Source organism: Triturus cristatus, chromosome 8, assembly GCF_964204655.1.
Source record: "Triturus cristatus chromosome 8, aTriCri1.1, whole genome shotgun sequence".
NCBI classification, from domain to species: domain Eukaryota; kingdom Metazoa; phylum Chordata; class Amphibia; order Caudata; family Salamandridae; genus Triturus; species Triturus cristatus.
The window spans coordinates 1,614,810,843-1,614,830,608 of record NC_140591.1 but is presented as its reverse complement, the minus strand read 5'-3'; the positions used below and the strand labels follow the sequence as shown (position 1 = coordinate 1,614,830,608).

General features: G+C 47.7%; 1 protein-coding gene and 1 long non-coding RNA gene across 3 annotated transcripts in view; one reads left to right on the top strand and one right to left on the bottom strand.

Moving 5' to 3' along the window:
• TRIM3 (tripartite motif containing 3) overlaps window positions 1-17,978 on the top strand; it is a 306,160-nt gene extending 288,182 nt beyond the window's left edge. For both annotated transcript variants that reach the window (XM_085623533.1, XM_085623532.1), the window contains exons 10-12: window positions 3,312-3,382; window positions 5,635-5,775; window positions 7,180-17,978. In XM_085623533.1, the coding sequence (XP_085479659.1) occupies window positions 3,312-3,382; window positions 5,635-5,775; window positions 7,180-7,332 (365 nt within the window). In that variant the 3' untranslated portion in view covers window positions 7,333-17,978. The remainder of the gene's footprint in view (window positions 1-3,311; window positions 3,383-5,634; window positions 5,776-7,179) is intronic.
• LOC146806336 (uncharacterized) overlaps window positions 1-19,766 on the bottom strand; it is a 467,136-nt gene that overhangs the window by 30,469 nt on the left and 416,901 nt on the right. The window lies entirely within an intron of this gene.

The following is a 19,766-nucleotide window of genomic DNA, read 5'->3' as shown; positions in this document are numbered from 1 at the left end:
GCTAGGTAATTGCTGGCACAGGCCCCCAGCCTCAAAATGAGAGCTGGGTTAGCCTCCTCCAACCAATCCTGGAGCTGCGCTCACGCTGAACACAGCATCAGCGCACTCGAGGAAAGGTTGTTCAGTCGACAAAGTTGTGTAACACCTTCCTGTTTGTTACCCGGGACTCAAGACGAGAGACACACAGCATAGGTGAGTCTTTTCGGCATCAGGCCGCGACCAGCCCCACTGTTTTTAAATAATAGTAGCCGCCACTGACTGGCTCCCTCTCTTGTGCAAAGCAGACTTGCTCTCGCAGCAGGTCCTCCATCACAGTCTCTAAACGCTGCAACGGCATACGTAAAGATTGAGTAGTTCTGGTTATTCCTTTTACCTTCCTAATGATGTCATCTTGGCGGCCAGGAAGACTACTGCCAGTTCCTCTAAGTGGGGTAAGTTTGTTCAGTATTGTGAGTCAGATGGCATCAGGCCTTTTAAGTCCCATCTTTCTAAAGTCATAGTTTGCTTACCTTTGGTAACCGTATTTCTTATGGATACATGATCTGACCCGACAGGCCTGAAAAACTACCGGCCCATCTCTCTCCTCCCCTTCGCTGCCAAAGTCACCGAGAGACTCGTAAACACCCAGCTGACCGCCTTCATCGAAGAAAACTCCATCCTAGATGCCTCCCAGTCCGGATTCCGCAGCAACCGCAGCGCGGAGACGGCCCTCCTCGCTGCCACCGACGACATCCGCATGCTACTAGACCAGGGGCACACCTCAGCCCTACTAGACCTCACTGCAGCTTTCGACACCGTCTCACACCGCAGCCTCGCAGCCAGACTCCACGACGCAGGGATACGAGGAACCGCCCTCTCCTGGATCCGATCTTTTCTCTCCGGCAGAACCCAGAGGATCAGACTCCCTCCTTTCCTCTCCGAACCCACACAGATCAACTGTGGAGTTCCCCAAGGATCATCGCTCAGCCCCATGCTCTTCAACATCTACATGGCCTCCCTCGCCGCCATCATCAGACAACATGGGCTCAGCATAGTATCTTAAGCCAACGACACCAGGCTCATCCTCTCCCTCACGAAGAACCCCCAAGACACCAGACTCTGTTTCCAGGAAGGAATGAGAGACGTAGCCGCCTGGATGAAACGCTGCTGCCTGAAGCTCAACTCGGAGAAGACCGAGGTCCTCATCCTCGGACCCTCCACCTCTGCCTGGGACAACACCTGGTGGCCCCCCGCCCTCGGGAGTCCGCCCACCCCGACAGACCACGCATAGAACCTTCGGCATCATCCTCGACTCCTCCCTCACCATGACCCGCCAGATCAACCCCATCGCCTCCACCAGCTTCAACTGCCTTCGGATCCTCCGCAAGACCTTCAAATGGATACCTCCAGAATGAAGAAAAACCGCCACCCACACACTCATTACCAGCAGATTGGACTATGGCAACGCCCTCTACGCCGAAATCAACAGAACTCTCCTACACAGGCTACAGACCATCCAGAACGCCGCAGCCAGACTAGTCCTCGGAACCCCACGGCACGAACACATGAACCCAACACCACCGTAACCTCCACTGGCTCCCCGTCGAGAAGAGTCACCTTCAAACTGCTGACCCACGCCTACATATCCCTCCACAACATCGGACCCAAATACCTCAACGAAAGAGTCTCCTTCCACGTACCCAAGAGGAACCTTCGCTCCGCAGACCTCTCCCTCGCAGAGACCCCCCGCATCTGCAGAACCAGAGCAGGAGGAAGAGCCTTCTCCTACGTCGCAGCCAAAGCATGGAACGAGCTCCCAGTGAACATCAGATGCTCCCACACCCTCCACTCCTTCAGGAAGAACCTCAAGACCTGGCTCTTCGACTGAACCGGAGCTGCACCCCCGCTTTATAAACCCCTGATTGATTGATTGATCTTCCCACAGATTACTCACTGCCCTCTGTTCTCCTCATAGGAGTTAGTGCAGTGACTAAGATCCCACGGGGTGCAAACATTTTATGTGTTGCTTATGCCACTGCTGTTGCTCTCGGTTCCTCTCAGCACGCCTTGCGGGGGCAGAGAAAAGTTCAGGAACTGACGCCAACGCAGCATTTGCCACTTAATATACCCCGGTGTCATCATGTGCGTGGGCAGAGTCACGTCTGATGCTGTATGAAGCCACCTGGCAGTGCTGGAAAGCCATTGCTAGGAAAAAGATTTCCAGACCAATCTGAAGCTGGAGAGTGAATTCTCAAGAGGAGGAATCTGCGAAGAGGCTGCATCCACCATAAGTATCTTTTTCTTTTGTAAGCGAGCAGCCAGCTTTGTCAAAAGCCTGTGGTTTGCGAGGAAAGCTTGTGAACTGTTGAGAGATGAGTCTTGAGATCTGTGGGGCTGTCAGTGTCATGTATTTGTTTTATATCCTGTGAATTTTGAGAGGAGAGATCTCTTTTGATGCTTTTAAGTTGAACTTAAAACACCTTTTGATTTAGAAATACCCACTTAATTAACCTCCTGCTAGCTGCTATAGATTCCATAGACCATTATTGTAGTAACTTTCCTAGGAACAACTGTAATGCACTCTGACACCACTGGGTCTAGTACAGGCTATATAAAACTGCGGATACTTGCATCTGGTAGCTGGGAGTATTGAAGGAACAGTTCAGCTGGATTGTAGTTTGGAAGAGTGTAAGCTATCTTCCATCTTGAGATCAGTGTCCCTTGGATGGTTTGTTGGCTGTATCAGATGCTGCAACTCATGTTTTAGTTTCCAGTTGTTTGAGCTTTCCTACGCAGTGATCTTTTTAGGCTAGATTAAGAGTTTGAACTTAAAGGCATTGAGTAGTTGCCTTTTCCCAAAAGGTTCTGGTTGCTTTAGTGACCCTTCCCAGAAGTTATTACTGGAGAAACCCTCTGATTCGTTGTTGGATTTGTTTGAAGCCAGTATACTTCGAGCTAACTCCTAGATCTGTGTTATGCTTGCCGGCACACTAACCTCTTGTGGCTGTCTTGGCTGGTTGGTGTAATGTGGTCTGTTTCTGAACTCATCGCTGTATGCTTCTCAGCACAGAATCCTAGCTTGGGCATACAATTGTCTCTCAGTTACCATCATGGTGGTTTTGTGAGACGTATTGTGTCTGCCTTTGGTTCTTGTATAATTAACCTGGCGAGAAGCCGCCTATGGCACTGCTTTTGGGACAGTCCTCTTGCTTGTACATCTGTAAGCGCCAAGCGGAATGCTGGGACGTCTACTGATGGGCTCACTCTTTTCTGTTTTGAACACTCTGGTTTCGATTACACACTTCACTTCCCCTCTTCTTCCATTTGCGCAGGTCCACATTTTGTAGCTGTCAATAACAAGAATGAAATCGTGGTCACAGATTTCCACAATCACTCTGTCAAGGTAAGAACCAAACGGTCTGTCTCTGTCCTTCTACTCACCAGTTGCTAAAAGTGTCCTGCTAATGTATGTTCCCCAGATACGTCTAGGCTATATTTCTCTTTCCCCGCCTCATACAAGCTCTTCCTGCTGATTTCTTTGACCCTTCTCTCCACTTGTTGTCTTGCTTTCATTGTTCCTTCTTCCCAAATATCCAATTGATGTCTGTTCCTTGTCGCTTGACATGCCCTACGAAGGACACTCGTCATTTTTCTATCCATGTTCTTTTCTTTCCCTTCTTTCTTTTCTTGAATACATCTTTTTCTGCAAGTACAGTTGTCTCTCTCTTTGACATTCAGTTGTTGCATCTTGTCTTCTGTATCTTTCTGCGGCCATTCATTATTGTCATCCTAACAATCTGTTTGCATGGCCTCTGCCCAATTCTGCAGTTTCTGTAATGTCACCTCCCTCACTGTTTCACAGCCCAGAGTAGCACCTCGCTTTTCAGAGCTGTCTCTAAACTATGAATTGACCTCTCCTTCCATCTGCCTTTCTATTTCCTAAATGTACTTTTTATCTCAGCTCGTGTTCATCCTTCTCTCTTCTCTCAGTGCTTCTGTTACCGACCTTCCTGACAGTTCTCCTCTTTACTCGTCTTCCCCTTACTACCTATCTTCTCGTCTTTTGTCCTGTTCAGCTTTGTTCCTTGATGAATTTGTATTATCTGTGGCTGGGTTTGGGGTCATTTTTACAAGTTTAAGAACCTCTGTAAGCCTTGTTTAGGAGAGTGTTTGTGATTTGACCCCGATGGGATTGACTCCGTCCCCCCAGATTCCTTTTGTTCTTACATAAGTCAAGTTTCTTTTTGCATTGTTCGGCTGGGTGAGGAATCAACCTGCTCATCCTATGTTTTCCAGCTGTGGGCTGTAAAGAAGAGTTTCCAGTTTGACTTGCTGATAGCTCTTGTCATCAGCCTCAAAGTGTGGGGGTTGCCGTGAAGTTGAAGCGATAGTACAAAATCTTACTGCTGATTTGTTTAGTTTACTCCTTAGATTCACTCTGCTGATTTTGCTTTCTCGGCTGTCAAGACCTGATGACACTGTCTACAATATGGAGATTATTAGCTTGCTCTCCAGACATAATTTACGGCTGCATGCTAATCATTCAGGTGGAAGCGCTAAAATAGAGCTAGCCCACAGGCTTGCCGTAAAGATCAACAGGTTAAAGAAAAAGTGCCTGTGCGTAACATCCTCAGAAGGATTCAGTTGTGTTAAATTGTGGCGATTTATAAGACGCTGGCGCCACCCTTCCGAAAGGTCCCTTTGTGCTCCAACTCAGGAAGTTCACCATAGTTGAGGGAACGGTTTCTCTCTGGAATCACCACTGATGCATAGGTTTCCTCCCTGAAAGGGTATGCTCCACATCTCCCACAGCCACATCCATGCCGGCCACCTCTTCCCCAGTCGGCCTCCCTTGAATTAATACCGGAGCCTGAGAAACTCTTCCTTTCCATAGTAGTGGAGACACTCTTGCCCATTAATACTCCCACAGTTTTAGAGTGAGTGAGTGTTGTGGAGGGTTCTGCCACATTGTGGCTCTTTACCTGTGGCCCTTTACCTCAACACGTTCTCTCCCTTCACAAGTTCAAGATGCCTCCTTCAGCTCTAGTGCATACAGCAACTCAAAGGAATGACTGGCTGTGCTGCGTTTGCTTCCTGGATGCTTACCTACCCTGGGTCTGTCCTGCAGTAGTACAGGCTGTGCCTCCTCGGGCCAGCTACCAACTGCACCAATGCTGGATGCTGACCATTGACCTAAACGTGCCATGCCAGGCTACAACTAAGGCTCTGGCACTGTGGATGCCATTGTGCTCTGCTGTTACTTGGACGATTTCAGAGGGGTGTTGAAAGAGCTTACATTCTCCAGCCTGGCCGTGACCCTCCGGGTCTTATTCAATCTTGGGTTCTCTGTGAACTACCTAGAATCTATCTTGGTATCCTCGAATGGTACCTAGTTTCAATGCCACAAAATAGGAAGTAAAATCCTCCCAACTTCAAATCTTATATAGAGCATTCTCCCAACCTGGTAATCTTTTAAAACCAATGCAAAGACAATTGTAGGCACAAGGTAATAGAAGCACTTGTCTCTTTGATAGATAGTGTAGCGAGGACAAATCCTTTTCCACACTCTGGCTGAATAATTTACTTTCTTTTCCCTCCTACTCCAGGTTTTCCCTTTGTGTTAGCAGTTCTACTGAATTCCCTTTGTTTTGGCAGGTATACAGTGCTGATGGAGAGTTCCTCTTCAAATTTGGGTCTCACGGTGAAGGGAATGGGCAGTTCAATGCTCCGACTGGGGTGGCCGTGGATTCCAACGGCAACATTATTGTGGCGGACTGGGGCAACAGCAGAATACAGGTGACTTCTCTTGGTTGGAACAATTTTACTGAGAATGTGCTGCAGTACGAGTCTGAATATCCGGTGCGTGAGATGCAGAACATTGTAAATGGCGTAAGCGTTGCTTGATAGCATTGTGGCTGATGGGGCGGAAGCATTCTGTGGTTATGACATGGGACTTAGTGGTAAACAAGCAGCAAGATGGGAGCACAGTGGAGCTAGAGGCAGTGGTTTATGACAAGCGATTGTTCTGTGAGGTGTGGCGATGTTTGAGTGGTAGACTTTACATTCGGGATAGTGTTCACCGCATACTTGCTGTAGATAAGCTTGGAAGAAGGCGAGATGAAACCGTGCCAGAAGTCAACCAAGAGTATAAGAGCAATGGTTCCTCCTCTTGGTGGATTGTGGGGCTGATGATGTGGCTTTTTGAACCATGATGACATCAAGGTGTAAGTTCAATATTATAACTATAGTTTTGGCTTTAAGAGACCATTATCTGAAGGTACTGAAAAACCAGAGGTGGTTAGTGTCTTAGTAAACTAGATGGTCTGTGCCGATTCATTCTTCGAGGTTTCCTTGAGTACTGCTTTCAAAGGACTAGAATGCAGGGCACATAAGCTTTGTGCACCAAGCCCTAGCATCAGCTTCCTTCAAGGCCCCTGGATGGGCACTTCTTCTTCCAAACACTGTGTTCTATGTATGAAATGTGTGACCAGAACTGCTTGTGTGTTCTGCAGGAGAGAACAGCAGAGTCGGCTCTGCAGGACACGCCGTTATGAGTGGGAATATTGTACTTGTCAGCTTGGTACCTAACCTGCGTTCGCACTTAATTTCCCAAATCAGTCGTATATTCTATCTTTTCACTGCCTCCCAAATACATGAGTTTCTGTGTTCGAATTGTAGTATTTACAGACATCAGAGACGTTTTGTAAAAGCCTTGTCCTGGTGTAATTGTAGTGCTTAGAGAATGAAAAAGGTGTAATTGCTGATCAATTGAGAAATTATTTCTGTGGTTGACATTGGCGGAATAGTTGGGTTTCTGCAAAATAGTTTAGCTCGTGTGGAATCATCCTTAGATTTTCTTGCTTGGCTGGAAGAAAGTCGAAGTAGATGGATGCTAATGACACCGTAGACGTCCCATAAAGTCATCGATCATCAAGAACAATGAAGCTCCCTTTTAGGGAACATATGCAGGCAATGTGGGTCTTTAGAAGGTCTACTGCAGGAAAGTGAGTTGTTGAGCTGTAGACACAGGCTTCGGGTTTGACACTTTGCTGCTTATATGGCTGAGTGGAGCATACTTGGTGTAGGTGTGTGCGCAATCGTTTGGACTCTGTCGTTGCTAGCTTTGGGTTAACTCAAGCTGCTGCCTTTTTGATTGCAGTATGGGCACCTTTCACATTTTGCTCTTTTGTTCTCACACAGGTGTTTGACAGCTCAGGATCCTTCCTCTCTTACATCAACACCATGGCAGACCCTCTGTATGGACCCCAGGGCCTTGCATTGACCTCGGATGGACAGGTGGTTGTGGCTGATTCAGGAAATCACTGCTTTAAAGCTTACCGTTACCTCCAGTAACTGGAGGCCAAGAGAGCTGGTAGGAACCTGCTTCTCTCGCCGCAGTGGAGGACAGCGGATTCAATCCCGACCTTAGCAGTCCAACATTACTTTTCCAAAACTTTGAGAAATACCTGTGCTACATCTGGAAAGAAATGGCATTGCTTGGGCCAAGGGATGAGAAAAAGAAGAGGGAAAAGAAAGTGAAGAGAAGAAAGTTCAACTTTCAAACTGTTCCTGAAACAAAACGTTCTTTAGAGATTGGCTGCTTCACTTGCAAATGTTGCCAAGCAACTCTACAGACGAACGCATGACACGAGCCAGTCGATGGAAGAAACGGTCAGCAGTGGATGACCTGAATGGGCAGTTGTATGCTGAACAAATTGTAAATTTGTCTTTTTCGGAGCAAATGATGGATTTTTATTTAACAGGATTCATGCGTGGGGTAGATTTACCCCAGGGTCCTCAGATGTGCTGATGCGTCAAAGAGGATTGCAGTGGCTGACGGGCCGAAAATTGATGATGTGCAACAAAGGAGACTTCTAACCGCTGACAGAGCCGAATGCTTAAACAGGCCCTCATTGACTTTCTCCAAGGAAGTCTTAGCCATAATGCCAGTTGTGTCCAATTATACTGCACCATTCACCATTGCCAGGCAAAGACAGACACCCAATGGTGCTGAAGGCGCCCCTGGAAAAGCGAATGTACCATAGCTAATCTCTGTAGTGTTCATGATGCTGTTTTGTACAACATTCATTCTCTCCGCACACTCCCTGGTAGGGGAAGGGAAAAGGCAGCTGTGGAGTTAGACACGCAGAGGGGAGATGATGTGCCGCACCTTGTGCTAGGGGGAGGCCCCATCATGATATTTTGTCGGAAATCTGCTGCTTTTGTACAACCACTGCTACAAGAACATATTGCTTGTATTACTAGTCAACAAAGCTAAGGTCTGGAAATCACCCAATCTCATCAAAATACTAGAGCTGAAAATGGGTCTTTAAATGGCTCCTGCTGCTGAGAATCTACAGTAGAGAATTTGTGTGGATCAGCAGCAGGTCCCTGTCTCCAATGGTAAAATAGAGTTAAGATTGGAGCGCAGTAGTGATCTCACGATGGTTCTGTCAGGGGACAAGGATCCCAGCCAGATTCCCATCCTTGATGTTTCCTCTTGAGAGTAGGATCCCCGGCTGCGCACCACTCCCGCCTCCCGTGGCGTTCTGAGATCTGAAGTTCTCTACATCGTTGCGTGTGGACTTCTTGCTCTTTGTCGGTCTTCTGTAAAAGAGTCGTAGAACAGGCCCCTGATGCACCGATGACTTGCATTGAATCACATGGCTGATGTCACCAGTACCCTTAACTAGGCCAGGGTAGAAGGCCACCACAACGAGTACGTTACCATAGTGGGTAATGTTAAATTGTTCCTGGTCAGATGTCACTAGTCCCACCTAAATAGCGACATTCTCGATTTCTATTGTTTCGCCGTCAGTACTAGAACCTTCCGAGAACCACGTTGATCTGAAGATGACGACGTAGATATCACAAAGAGAAAGGAACAACCTTTTTCTGAACCTACATTTTGAACAATCTCTCTGCTATCCCGACACCCGCTCCATGTACTCCTCTAAAGGTCTGCAGTCAGTTATTGCAAACGTAGAATTTGCAAATGAAGATCAGACCTGCTCATTCCATTTGATGGCACCGCTAATGTTCACCAAGCTGCTGGAGCTCTGGCTTCTAGCTGCTGCGCTCTGGTGGGGAGTGCAACAGATTTACTGGGTAGTGTACCACGAAACGATGCGACACGAGAGGGCATTAAAAGTTATTTCTCACTGCACCCTTATTGCTTCTTAGTTGTGATTGGAACAAGTTGAAAATAGAAGAATATGGACCATCGTCTTTCCAACATCTACAAAAGAGGAGCAGTTGTGAAACACATTCATATCATATGTGTATATACAAACGATAACAGTGAATTGTGTTCGAGAACAACAACCCCTATTTTTGATTTTTGCTGGGCCAGTGCAATGAATGTGCGAGAGAGTGGCCATCGACAGTGCTCCGCAGATGTATTCTGCCAGGCAGTGAGCTGCCGCTAGATGCTACCACACTCCGTCTGCCGAGTACCACTGAAGATGCCAAGGCTTTCAAGCAGAGTGTTGTGTCTAGGGCACTGCTACTTTCGCCACTTTCTCACGGGTTGGTAGGCACGTTAAGGTCTGTGCCACACAGTCCACTCAAGCCTCCATTTCTGAGATGGGCTAACTGTAATTGAGCCACGAGGGTGTGGGCCAGATGAGTAAGGCACCTAGATGTCCATCATGCCTAGCTTTTCGCTCCAAGAAATGGGATCACCAGCATATGAAGCATGATGGAAACCCTATCAAACAGTACTGTAGTTATGTTTTCCTATGAATTGTGTCAACTTTTAAATGGCTGGCAAACTTTCTCACCTGCAAATGCTTGTTTTGCCTGCTCTGTCCCCACTGTTCTGCCAAATCTAAGGGCAAAAGGTGCATTCAATGGGCAACACGTTCAGAACACGTTGCGTAGAATATTGTCAGCATGCTAGAACCAAAGTGTTGCTGCGGGTAGGAGCAGGCTTCTGAAGTGTTGAGCGTCTGAGGGAAGATGTAGGAAGGCTGTTGTACCTAGCTTGATCAATAAGACTGAACCCACTGCTGAATGTGGTAGTTTATGGAGAAGATCGTGTGATCCCCCAGTGCGCCCAGTTGTATGGTAGGTCATCCAGGAGGGTGTTCAACCTCCTCCTTTGAGGCTCTAAAGAATGACTTTGCATGCATTTTGCTGCTTTGTCCCTAAAGAACACACCAGGTCCAATTCTTGTCGTCGTAACAGCATTTGCACTTTCTGATGTTGAGCTGTTGCAAGCATGGAATGCAGCAGCCAGTGGCTGTGCAGAGTGCTCCGTCTGCTAGCATATTCAGTCTACATCAACAGTGTACATCGCAGGTTTATTTGAGGCTGACCACACGTGAACAGCACACTGTACCACAAAGATTGTGCCATCTTCCAGAAAAACAGCAATCTAATACAAGCTGACGGGAGGCACAACATATTGCCAGATTCTACACATACTACAAGCTTGTGGGTGGAGGCTAGCTTGTGTGCACCACCAACCTTCATGAGAAAGAGGACATGACCTATATGGAAGAAGGGCCCGCTCTGCCAGCATGTGCTCTCTAGCTTGTGCAAATTGCAAGCCTACAGGGCAGAGTTCATCATGTGCCTGCATGCACAATCCAGCCACTGTATGTGCCATGAGTGCAAGGCTCACCTCTGCTGCCCATAGGTGCAGTGCACAGCTCACCATCGTATGTGCATTGAGCAGACTTTTACCACATGCACCGAATAGCACATGCTTAGGCAGTTTGGCACATTGATTGTGCACAAAGCTCCCAAGTGTCCTACCCGCCAGTATGTGCAATCGTATACATGTTCGTGAAAAGCTCGTACAGAGAGCCCACTAAAAGTGTGTAAAATGTTAGACAGAATGTGCAGTCGAGGCATTGTACATGGCAAGCTTACAGCAGGCTTCCCGCAAGCATGAGCATTCTTGCCCCCCTAAATTTAGTTGAGCTGCCCCATAATCTTTGTTGTACCAAAGTTTCTGTATGGGCATTCAGTGCCACATACATACCATACTTACGAAAGGCATCTCTGTAGCTGTAGCACTAGGGGCTTGTGAGCATTTGCTATCAATCTTATGGACATTACATGCTTGTGGTACGCAGTGCGTGGGCTGTATGTATATAGGAAGATGGCAAACATTTGCAATCTGTCCTTTGTGTGTCTTTCTTCTGGGTCAGCCCATGAGGTTGGAGGTAAGATGAGTGTGCAGGCATTCATTATCCAACTACTGTACCTGGTTAGCTTGCCTGAGGCCACCCATCTGTCTTCATGTGCTACCTGTGTGCGAACATTCCTCATCTAACTACTGGACATGGTTAGCTTGCCTGAGGCACCTGGCTAGCTGTGCGTCCTAGGAGTCTGCAAGCGTCGCTTATCTTACTACTCAACATGGTTAGCTTGCTTGAGGCGCACCTGGCTAGCTGTGCGTCCTAGGAGTCTACAAACCTTGCTTATCGTACTACTCAACATGGTTAGCTTACTTGAGGCACCTGGCTAGCTGTGTGTCCTAGGAGTTAGCAAGCATTGTTTATTTCACAACTGGACATGGTTAGCTTGCCCGAGGCACCTGGCTAGCTGTGCGTCCTCGGAGTCTACAAACCTTGCTTATCTTACTACTCAACATGGTTAGCTTGCTTGAGGCACCTGGCTAGCGGTGTGTCTTAGGAGCCTGCAAGTCTTGCTTATTTAACTACTGGATGGTTAGCTTGCCAGAGGCACCTGGATAGCTGTGCATCCTAGGAGTCTGCAAGCCTTGCTTATCTTACTACTCGACATGGTTAGCTTGCCCGAGGCACCTGGCTAGCTGTGCATCCTAGGAGTCAGCAAGCTTTGTTTATTTCACTTCTGGATGGTTAGCTTGCCCGAGGCACCTGGTTAGCTGTGCATCCTAGGAGTCAGCAAGCATTGTTTATTTCACAACTGGACATGGTTAGCTTGTCTGAGGCACCTGGCTAGCTGTGTGTCTTAGGAGCCTGCAAGTCTTGCTTATTTAACTACTGGATGGTTAGCTTGCCCAAGGCACCTGGTTAGCTGTGCATCCTAGGAGTCAGCAAGCATTGTTTATTTCACTGCTGGACATGGTCAGCTTGACCTGAGGTAGCCACCAAGATGTTTTATAAGTATCACATTGCAAGCCTAAGTGAGGATCCTGTGATACCGGAGTGTTGGTAGTATTGCCGAGCTAGCAGCTACCTCGACTGACAAGTTGTGTACTTGGTGCCTACACGCTTTGGCAGATACACGTGGCAAGAAGGCATGGCCTCTTTTGCATTAAGGGGACGCGCAGGGACATTCGAAACTGAACAATGGCGCCAGCACACCCAAAACGATTAACAGTCGTGCCATCAGAGGCATTGATTCATTCAGATATTAGTCGCACTCTGCCATATTAGCCAGACTAGGCCATGCGCAGAGACCGCGCCAAGGCTTTGCCATGTGATTCAGAGAGACCCCATTGTTCCTTGTGCCAACATCTCACGGGGTGTTTTAAATTAAGGAAAGGAAGTGGCTGCCACTTGTGAATGGGATGGTCATGCATAGGCACACTTCTAGATGCTGTCCTCAGAGTGGCATTGGCATCTCCTTCCCACCCTCCAAAGGCACAGGGTATCCACGAGTCATTTGACATGTCTCGTCTGCGAGATGTCTCCGTGTTTTGTTGTTGGACATTCATTGGCAATCAGCATTGTTTATTCGGAGAGTGACAAATAATACAGCTTAAGGGCCATAATACGAGATGCTCATACAGAGACAGGCGAGGCAAAAATGGCACGGGCCATTATTCTCAATGTTGCGTGTAAACTTAAATGGTTGCTCAGGAGCTAGTGTTTTATTTTCTAATTGCACTTTTGGGGTGGCTGCACTGCTGTGAGTGGTAGTGCATGATGGTGTGGCCATGGGCTACTCTGCAGAAGGCTCAGCCTGAGCCTCTTTTGGTTTCAGGGTGCGCACAGGCAGGGAAGATGTGGAGGACAATAGCTAATGACAGCATTTCAACATTTTATTTGCGACCAGGCCTTTTAACATTTCCCAGATGTCCTGTTCTTCAGACTGCCAGTGGCTGGAAAACTGTCCTACAGCATAACTGCTTTGACACTTACTTTCAGCTATCCGTGGCTCAAGGGTGCTTACCTCTAGTGGTGTTCTGCCCCTATTTAGTCTCCAACCATTGCTCTGATTCGTAAGATTTCTCCTCTGTAGTTGGACATTTGACTCCAGTGGCCCTCCCAATGCTTTTTGATGTTCTCTTTCATGGCTTTGCCATTTCAGAAGGCCTCAGCCGTGTCTTTGCCAAGATACCAGGATGCAGAAAGCACTGATTACAGGTCAAAATGGTTCCAAAAAGGATATCTGTGCTGTTTGTTTCACTCTATCTGGTGGTATTTTCATTGTGTTTTATGTGTAGTTTTAAAAACTGCTAACCAGGCACTTTCACACTACAGGCCCCTGAATTGAGCTCCACAGAGCAGAACTGCGATATTGCTAGAATGTGGGAGTTTGCAGACGTCCACGACTGCTGTGCGCGCGGACCCATGGGAAATTAGAAACAGGAGAAATGGCGGTGCCATGCCAGCACAGACTAACGCCCAGTGCGGAATCATGCCGTAGAAGTGTCAGAATGTCCCGTCTTTTTTCCTGTACCAAAGGGGGCTCGTTTCCCATGAGCCTTTTCTACATGTGATTCCCAATTGCCCCAGCTCAGCAGAATCACTTAATAGCTTTTACTTACCGAAGGGATTCACGTTTACGTCAACGGAATCTATACAGTACTCAATCCATCCTCATTGCAGTGTATGCACCCGTTGAGCATAAGGCGATGATAAACTTAGTGGATGGGGGCGATGTAATCCAATCATCGCTGTTTTTAAGTGTGAGAGCCTTCCTCAGGAGCCTGGACTCCTGGCCACGTGTCTCCACACCCAGCTGCATGATGGAGACCAATCGGTGAGCTTGTCTAATATACAGGTCAATCGTATTGGTTCGTGGCCATCACATGAGCCAAGAACTGCCTGCACAGAGTCAGTATCATTTGTTTCTTTCTGGCACTTCTGGTACTCCTGAACTGGCTGGTTTCAGAAGCGTATCAGATTCTTTTGGTTACTTCTTTATTGCACTTTTTTTTCCTTAAAGCGGAGTTACAAGGTATCAGCCTCTTTTCTGCAGCACTGACAAGCTTCCTTTTAGTTGCCAAACAAAGCCAAATGTTGGTGGGCAGTGTCTCCAAGCCCCCGTTTTACTTTTATATGAAACCCCCCAAATCACCTTGTGGCGGTGTGCTCTCTGGACTTGTGTGGGGGTGTTACTGCCCTAGTAACCCTATAATTAAAACAGGACCTAGCTTGGGGGGCTAGGGTTGTCCCAGCCAGACAACGCTCGATCTGCTGCCTCACTCGCGCCATATTGCTGTACCAAGTTGAAATTGGGTCAGATTTATTGATTAAAACAGGGCTACACACGAAGAGTGTTCATCAAGATCTGCCTTTAAGTTTTAATGAGCAGTTGCTGATGAAATGGCAAGCAATGGTGAATTCAGAGTAACTCTTCCATATTTATTTGATTATTTAAATTTATTCCTGAAGGCTTCCCACGACATGGGGACCTTGCTTCTTGCAGCTGAAGCCTGCAGATGTGGCTGCCACAAACTAATGCCCTTTGTAACAAAGAGCTTTTCAGACGAGTGAGGACTTGACCAGCCGAGACCTGGCTTGGAAGCCTTCATAGGACCCGAACCCACCCCACCCAACACCATCATCCCAGACACAAAGCTTTAGGGTATACAGGGCATCAAATCTAGAGAACAAAATGGGGCCAAGTGCAAGGATGTCTAGGGAGGAACGCAAGTCTTGACCTAGGACACCATTTCCAAAGAGGCGTATCCCCTGCGTCAGTGCAAATTCCAGAAAGATGGCAAGAGTGGGTGGTGGTTGTTGAATTTTAAACACAGCTTTGTTTGAATTATTGTTTACATATGTCACTTCTGTTATGTTTTGCTACAATTATGTATCTGATATTTGTGCTTTATTTTTATACTGTGTCGCAGTCCCGGCGGTGTAACACGCCAGGCCTAATGGCCACTAACAAATTGAATGTAACGGAGCACATGGACTGAGCCTTCATCCCCTGATGCAAAGACCAGCGCTACTACCAGCCGGGATTTACCACCAGTTGCTTTCACTGGCACGGCTACCCCTTGCACCCACACATCAGTCACGGTTTACATAGTGCTGCTACACGGATCGGCCATTGTATGACCGGTGCAGAATGAGGCCTTCTACACAGGTCAAGCTGGAAGGGCCCTGAAGGAGCTGACAGAGGAAAGATGGGCACTTGTAGCTCACAAGAGGTCTGACTTGCTCGTCTCTTTATGCGCGTCCGAGTCTGTGCACTTGGACCACGTTGTGGTTGCACATCTATGAAAAAAAGGAATTTATATGGAAAATACTAAGTCCAGAGTCTTCCTATTTATAGTCTGTTGGGCAAGGTATGGGGTAATAAAGGCGGTCATTGGTGCACCTCACTGTGAACATTGCAAGAACTTCCTCCCTCCCCCGTTTGTTCTGACACCGTCGTCTCGTCTGGTGGAACACACCATCTTTCGGTGTTTTATTATCTCCTCTGTAAATGGTGTCTATAGCTTTGGTGATCTTTTAGCTGTGGAGATCAGAGGAGGAGCTCTTTCCATCATCTGAGAATTTCTGTAGGTGTCATTGGGGGCATGCGGGAAGCATCCAGTGTTGCCCAACAATGCACTCGGGAGCGTCCGACGCCCCCGTCCAGTTGTGGGCTGGCCAATGCACAGAGGCTTATGTTGGTTTGTTGGAAAGAATCAAAAGTGAAAGTAAGTGAGGGGCTATGGTGAAGATATTCCCATGGGTTGGTGAGATTCCCCAACTACCCACTCTATTATTCGGCTGGGTAATCCTGGTCTTTGGATCAATGCCAACAAACAGGCACTTTTGCTAAACTAGGTCAGGAAGTAGGGCCCCCAGCCTGACTGTGATTTTGAAATTGCTGTGAATTTCCTTGCTCCACATTCCAGGCCTAGATAGTCGCTGCTCCTGTACTCGATGCCAAATTTGCATTATGTATTGGTTTCCAACGCCTTTCAGGCTTCTTGTTTGTTTGCCTCCAGGAGAGGTTCGTGGAGCTCCTTTCGAAGCAGCTCCGGTGAGACATCATGGATATTGTACTTAGTGCTATTGCTTTTCTTTTTTGATGGTGCAGGGTTTACTTGATAGTCACAGATGGTGTCACCATGGGCCATGGCATGTCTTACAACTCGTGCCAGTGTCTTTCATGGCAGGACATATTTGCTTATATCTGTGCCAAAGTGTAGCGCCTGCCCACTGCATTCACACAACAGAGTCATCCAGCCAGGCTTGGGAAATACTCTTCACTGCTGGCCTTGCAGACATTTGCTGGCATTTAAATCACTGGTAGCTTTGCTACTTGTCAGTTGGTTAGGCTTGGCGAACACTGTACGTCTGCATTAGATAGTTTATACCAGGGTTGTCTGTCACAGGTTGAGGTGGGCAGAATCTATGCCAGCTTTATAGGATCTGCACATGAGATAAATGTACAGACAAGGGAATCCAAAGGGAACTTTCTTGCACAGTCGGCTTTTCTAACCATGTGACATAGCTCTGTCCATGACAGACCAAAGTTGGCATCATTGTAACACTAATGCCCCAGATAACCAGCTGCCCTGTGAGGGCATCCTTCTGTCTGCAGTACTTTGAGGGTAAAATGGAGGCAATTGGGTAAGTGTTTGTCAGGTGCTACACAGAGCGCCAGAGGACACACCCTTCGCATGACTTGCTTGGGAATTGTTGATGGACCTGGGGTAACCTGTTGAAAAAGGTGGATTAGGGTCTCTATGTGCCCAGTTTGGCATCGCTGGCTCCAGGGGGGGAGAAGAGGGTACGCCGAGCCAGGATTTATTTGTGTTTTAGAAAGTGGCCAATGAGTGAAAGGCGATTGGCTGCATCCTCCTGGAGTATCTCATTCCAGCACAGCATGTGAACCAATGTGCACTTCCTTCGCGATTAATAAAATGACACTCTTTGGAAATCGAAGAAAACTGTTGCCCCAAATGTTCTCACCCTTGTGGATTGGGCTGTTGAAATTGATTGAATGAATTTATAACAAATATACAAATAAGGCTCAAAACTTGGCCAATAATTATTAAAATAATAACAACAAAATCCCTAAGTATTAGACCAATTTGTGTTGCACCTATGGCATGATTTAGCAATAGGGCTACCGAGTTTGTAAGTTATGATATTTAAACAGATGCAGTTTCCCAGCTAGTTTGCCATCACACATCTTCCAGTAGTCTCTTTGCCATTTTTTCTGGAGTTTTTCCAAAGGTGTAAAAACCCAGGTGTAAAAAGAGTGCATGTTTCCACTCTGCTGGTGAGATCTGCGAGGGATGCCCTCTCGCGAGAGTAGGGGGAGGCATCTTGCCTTCCTTCTGGGCAGGTAAGAATCAGTCTCAGATGGGGTGCCCTCCTTTCTGTCCTAGTCTCTTCCACTTGTTGTGGGGTGAAGATAGGTGCACAGGACTTTGGATTTGTGTAAAAATGCTGATCGTATTAAGCCACTTGCACTCAAGGCAACCACAAAAGAACTACAAACTAAGAATGAAAGTTACTGCATACAATCACGCAATTGGATGCAAAGTGTCCAGCAAGGAATAGGCGGGATTGTTCATTGAACTCCTGCCCACCAGTAATTGCGCTTCTGCGGAAGTTAAATGTGGGCAGCAAACGTACTTGAATGGGTGGAATGAGATGTATGATGTTTTACATCCCTTGGTGGACAGAGATAACCTTGGGAGGAAGTGTTAGGGTACTCATTCTGTCACCGGTCACTCCGCCGTGAGCAATTCAGCCAAAAGAGTCCTCCAGCCCAAGCCCCCGCCAGCTATCAACTTGGCGGACAGCTTGGAGAGAGGCTCCGCCACTAACAACCTGTATGTACAAAAGAATCTGACAAAATAAAGTCATTGACGTTGACTCATGAGCTGTCATCTTGTTTTATTTGCTTGCAATAATTAGATCTGGGCAATGCGCTGCAAACTGTGGACCTGCTTCTCCTCCTGTCGGCTCATGGCGCTTGGAATGTAGTAGTGTTTGGGGAGCTTTTCCATGCCTTATGTGTGTTGTATGATAGTTTTTCCCACTCATGAAAGTGCTCCGCCTTCTACCTTTGTAGTCTTGTGTTAGGGTGCACCACGCAGTCTTGAGTGGGAGTTCACCGAGCAGCTGGAACTGATGTATACTATGTCCAGGGCCTCCCCAATCTTCTACCTTTGTAGTCTTGCGTTAGGGTGCACTGTGCAGCTAGAGCTGATGCGTGCTATGTCCAGGGCCTCTCGTTTCTTCTCCCTTTGTTTTCCTGCGTTAGGGTGCACCGTGCAGCTGATGTATGCTATGTCCAGGGCCTCCCGTTTCTTCTACCTTTGTAGTCTTGTGTTAGGGTGCACCGCGCAGCTGATGTATGCTATGTCCAGGGCCTCCCGTTTCTTCTACCTTTGTAGTCTTGTGTTAGGGTGCACCGCGCAGCTAGAACTGATGTATACTATGTCCAGGGCCTCCCCAATCTTCTACCTTTGTAGTCTTGCGTTAGGGTGCACCGTGCAGCTAGAGCTTATGTGTTCTATGTCCAGGGCCTCCCATTTCTTCTACCTTTGAAGTCTTTCGTTAGGGTGCACCGCGCAGCTGGAGCTGATGTGTGCTATGTCCAGGGCCTCCCAAATCTTCTACCTTTTGTAGTCTTACGTTGGGGTGCACCACACAGCTGGAACTGATGTATGCTATGTCCAGGGCCTTCCAAATCTTCTACCTTTGTAGTCTTGTGTTAGGGTGCACCGCGCAGCTAGAGCTGGTGGGTGCTGTGTCCAGGGCCTCCCAAATCATCTACCTTTGTAGTCTTGTGTTAGGGTGCACTGTGCAGCTAGAGCTGATGCGTGCTATGTCCAGGGCCTCTCGTTTCTTCTCCCTTTGTTTTCCTCCGTTAGGGTGCACCGTGCAGCTGATGTATGCTATGTCCAGGGCCTCCCGTTTCTTCTACCTTTGTAGTCTTGTGTTAGGGTGCACCGTGCAGCTAGAGCTGATGTGTGCTATGTCTAGGGCCTGCCAAATCTTCTACCTTTGTAGTCATGTGTTAGGGTGCACTGTGCAGCTAGAGCTGATGTGTGCTATGTCCAACGGCCTCCTGTTTCTTCTACCTTTGTAGTCTTGTGTTAGGGTGCACCGTGCAGCTAGAGCTGATGTATGCCATGTCTAGGGCCTCCAGTTTCTTCTACCTTTGTAGTCTTGTGTTAGGGTGCACCGCGCAGCTGGAACTGATGTATGCTATGTCCAGGGCCTCCCAAATCTTCTACCTTTGTAGTCTTGTGTTAGGGTGCACCGCGCAGCTGGAGCTGATGTGTTCTATGTCCAGGGCCTCCCGTTTCTTCTACCTTTGTAGTCTTGTGTTAGGGTGCACCGTGCAGCTGGAGCTGATGTGTGCTATGTCCAGAGCCTCCCAAATCTTCTACCTTTGTAGTCTTGTGTTAGGGTGCACCGCGCAGCTCGAGCTGATGTGTGCTATGTCCAGGGCCTCCCGTTTCTTCTACCTTTGTAGTCTTGTGTTAGGGTGCACCGCGCAGCTGGAGCTGATGTGTGCTATGTCCAGGGCCTCCCGTTTCTTCTACCTTTGTAGTCTTGTGTTAGGGTGCACCGCGCAGCTGGAGTTGATGTATGCTATGTCCAGGGCCTCCCGTTTCTTCTATCTTTGTAGTCTTGTGTTAGGGTGCACCG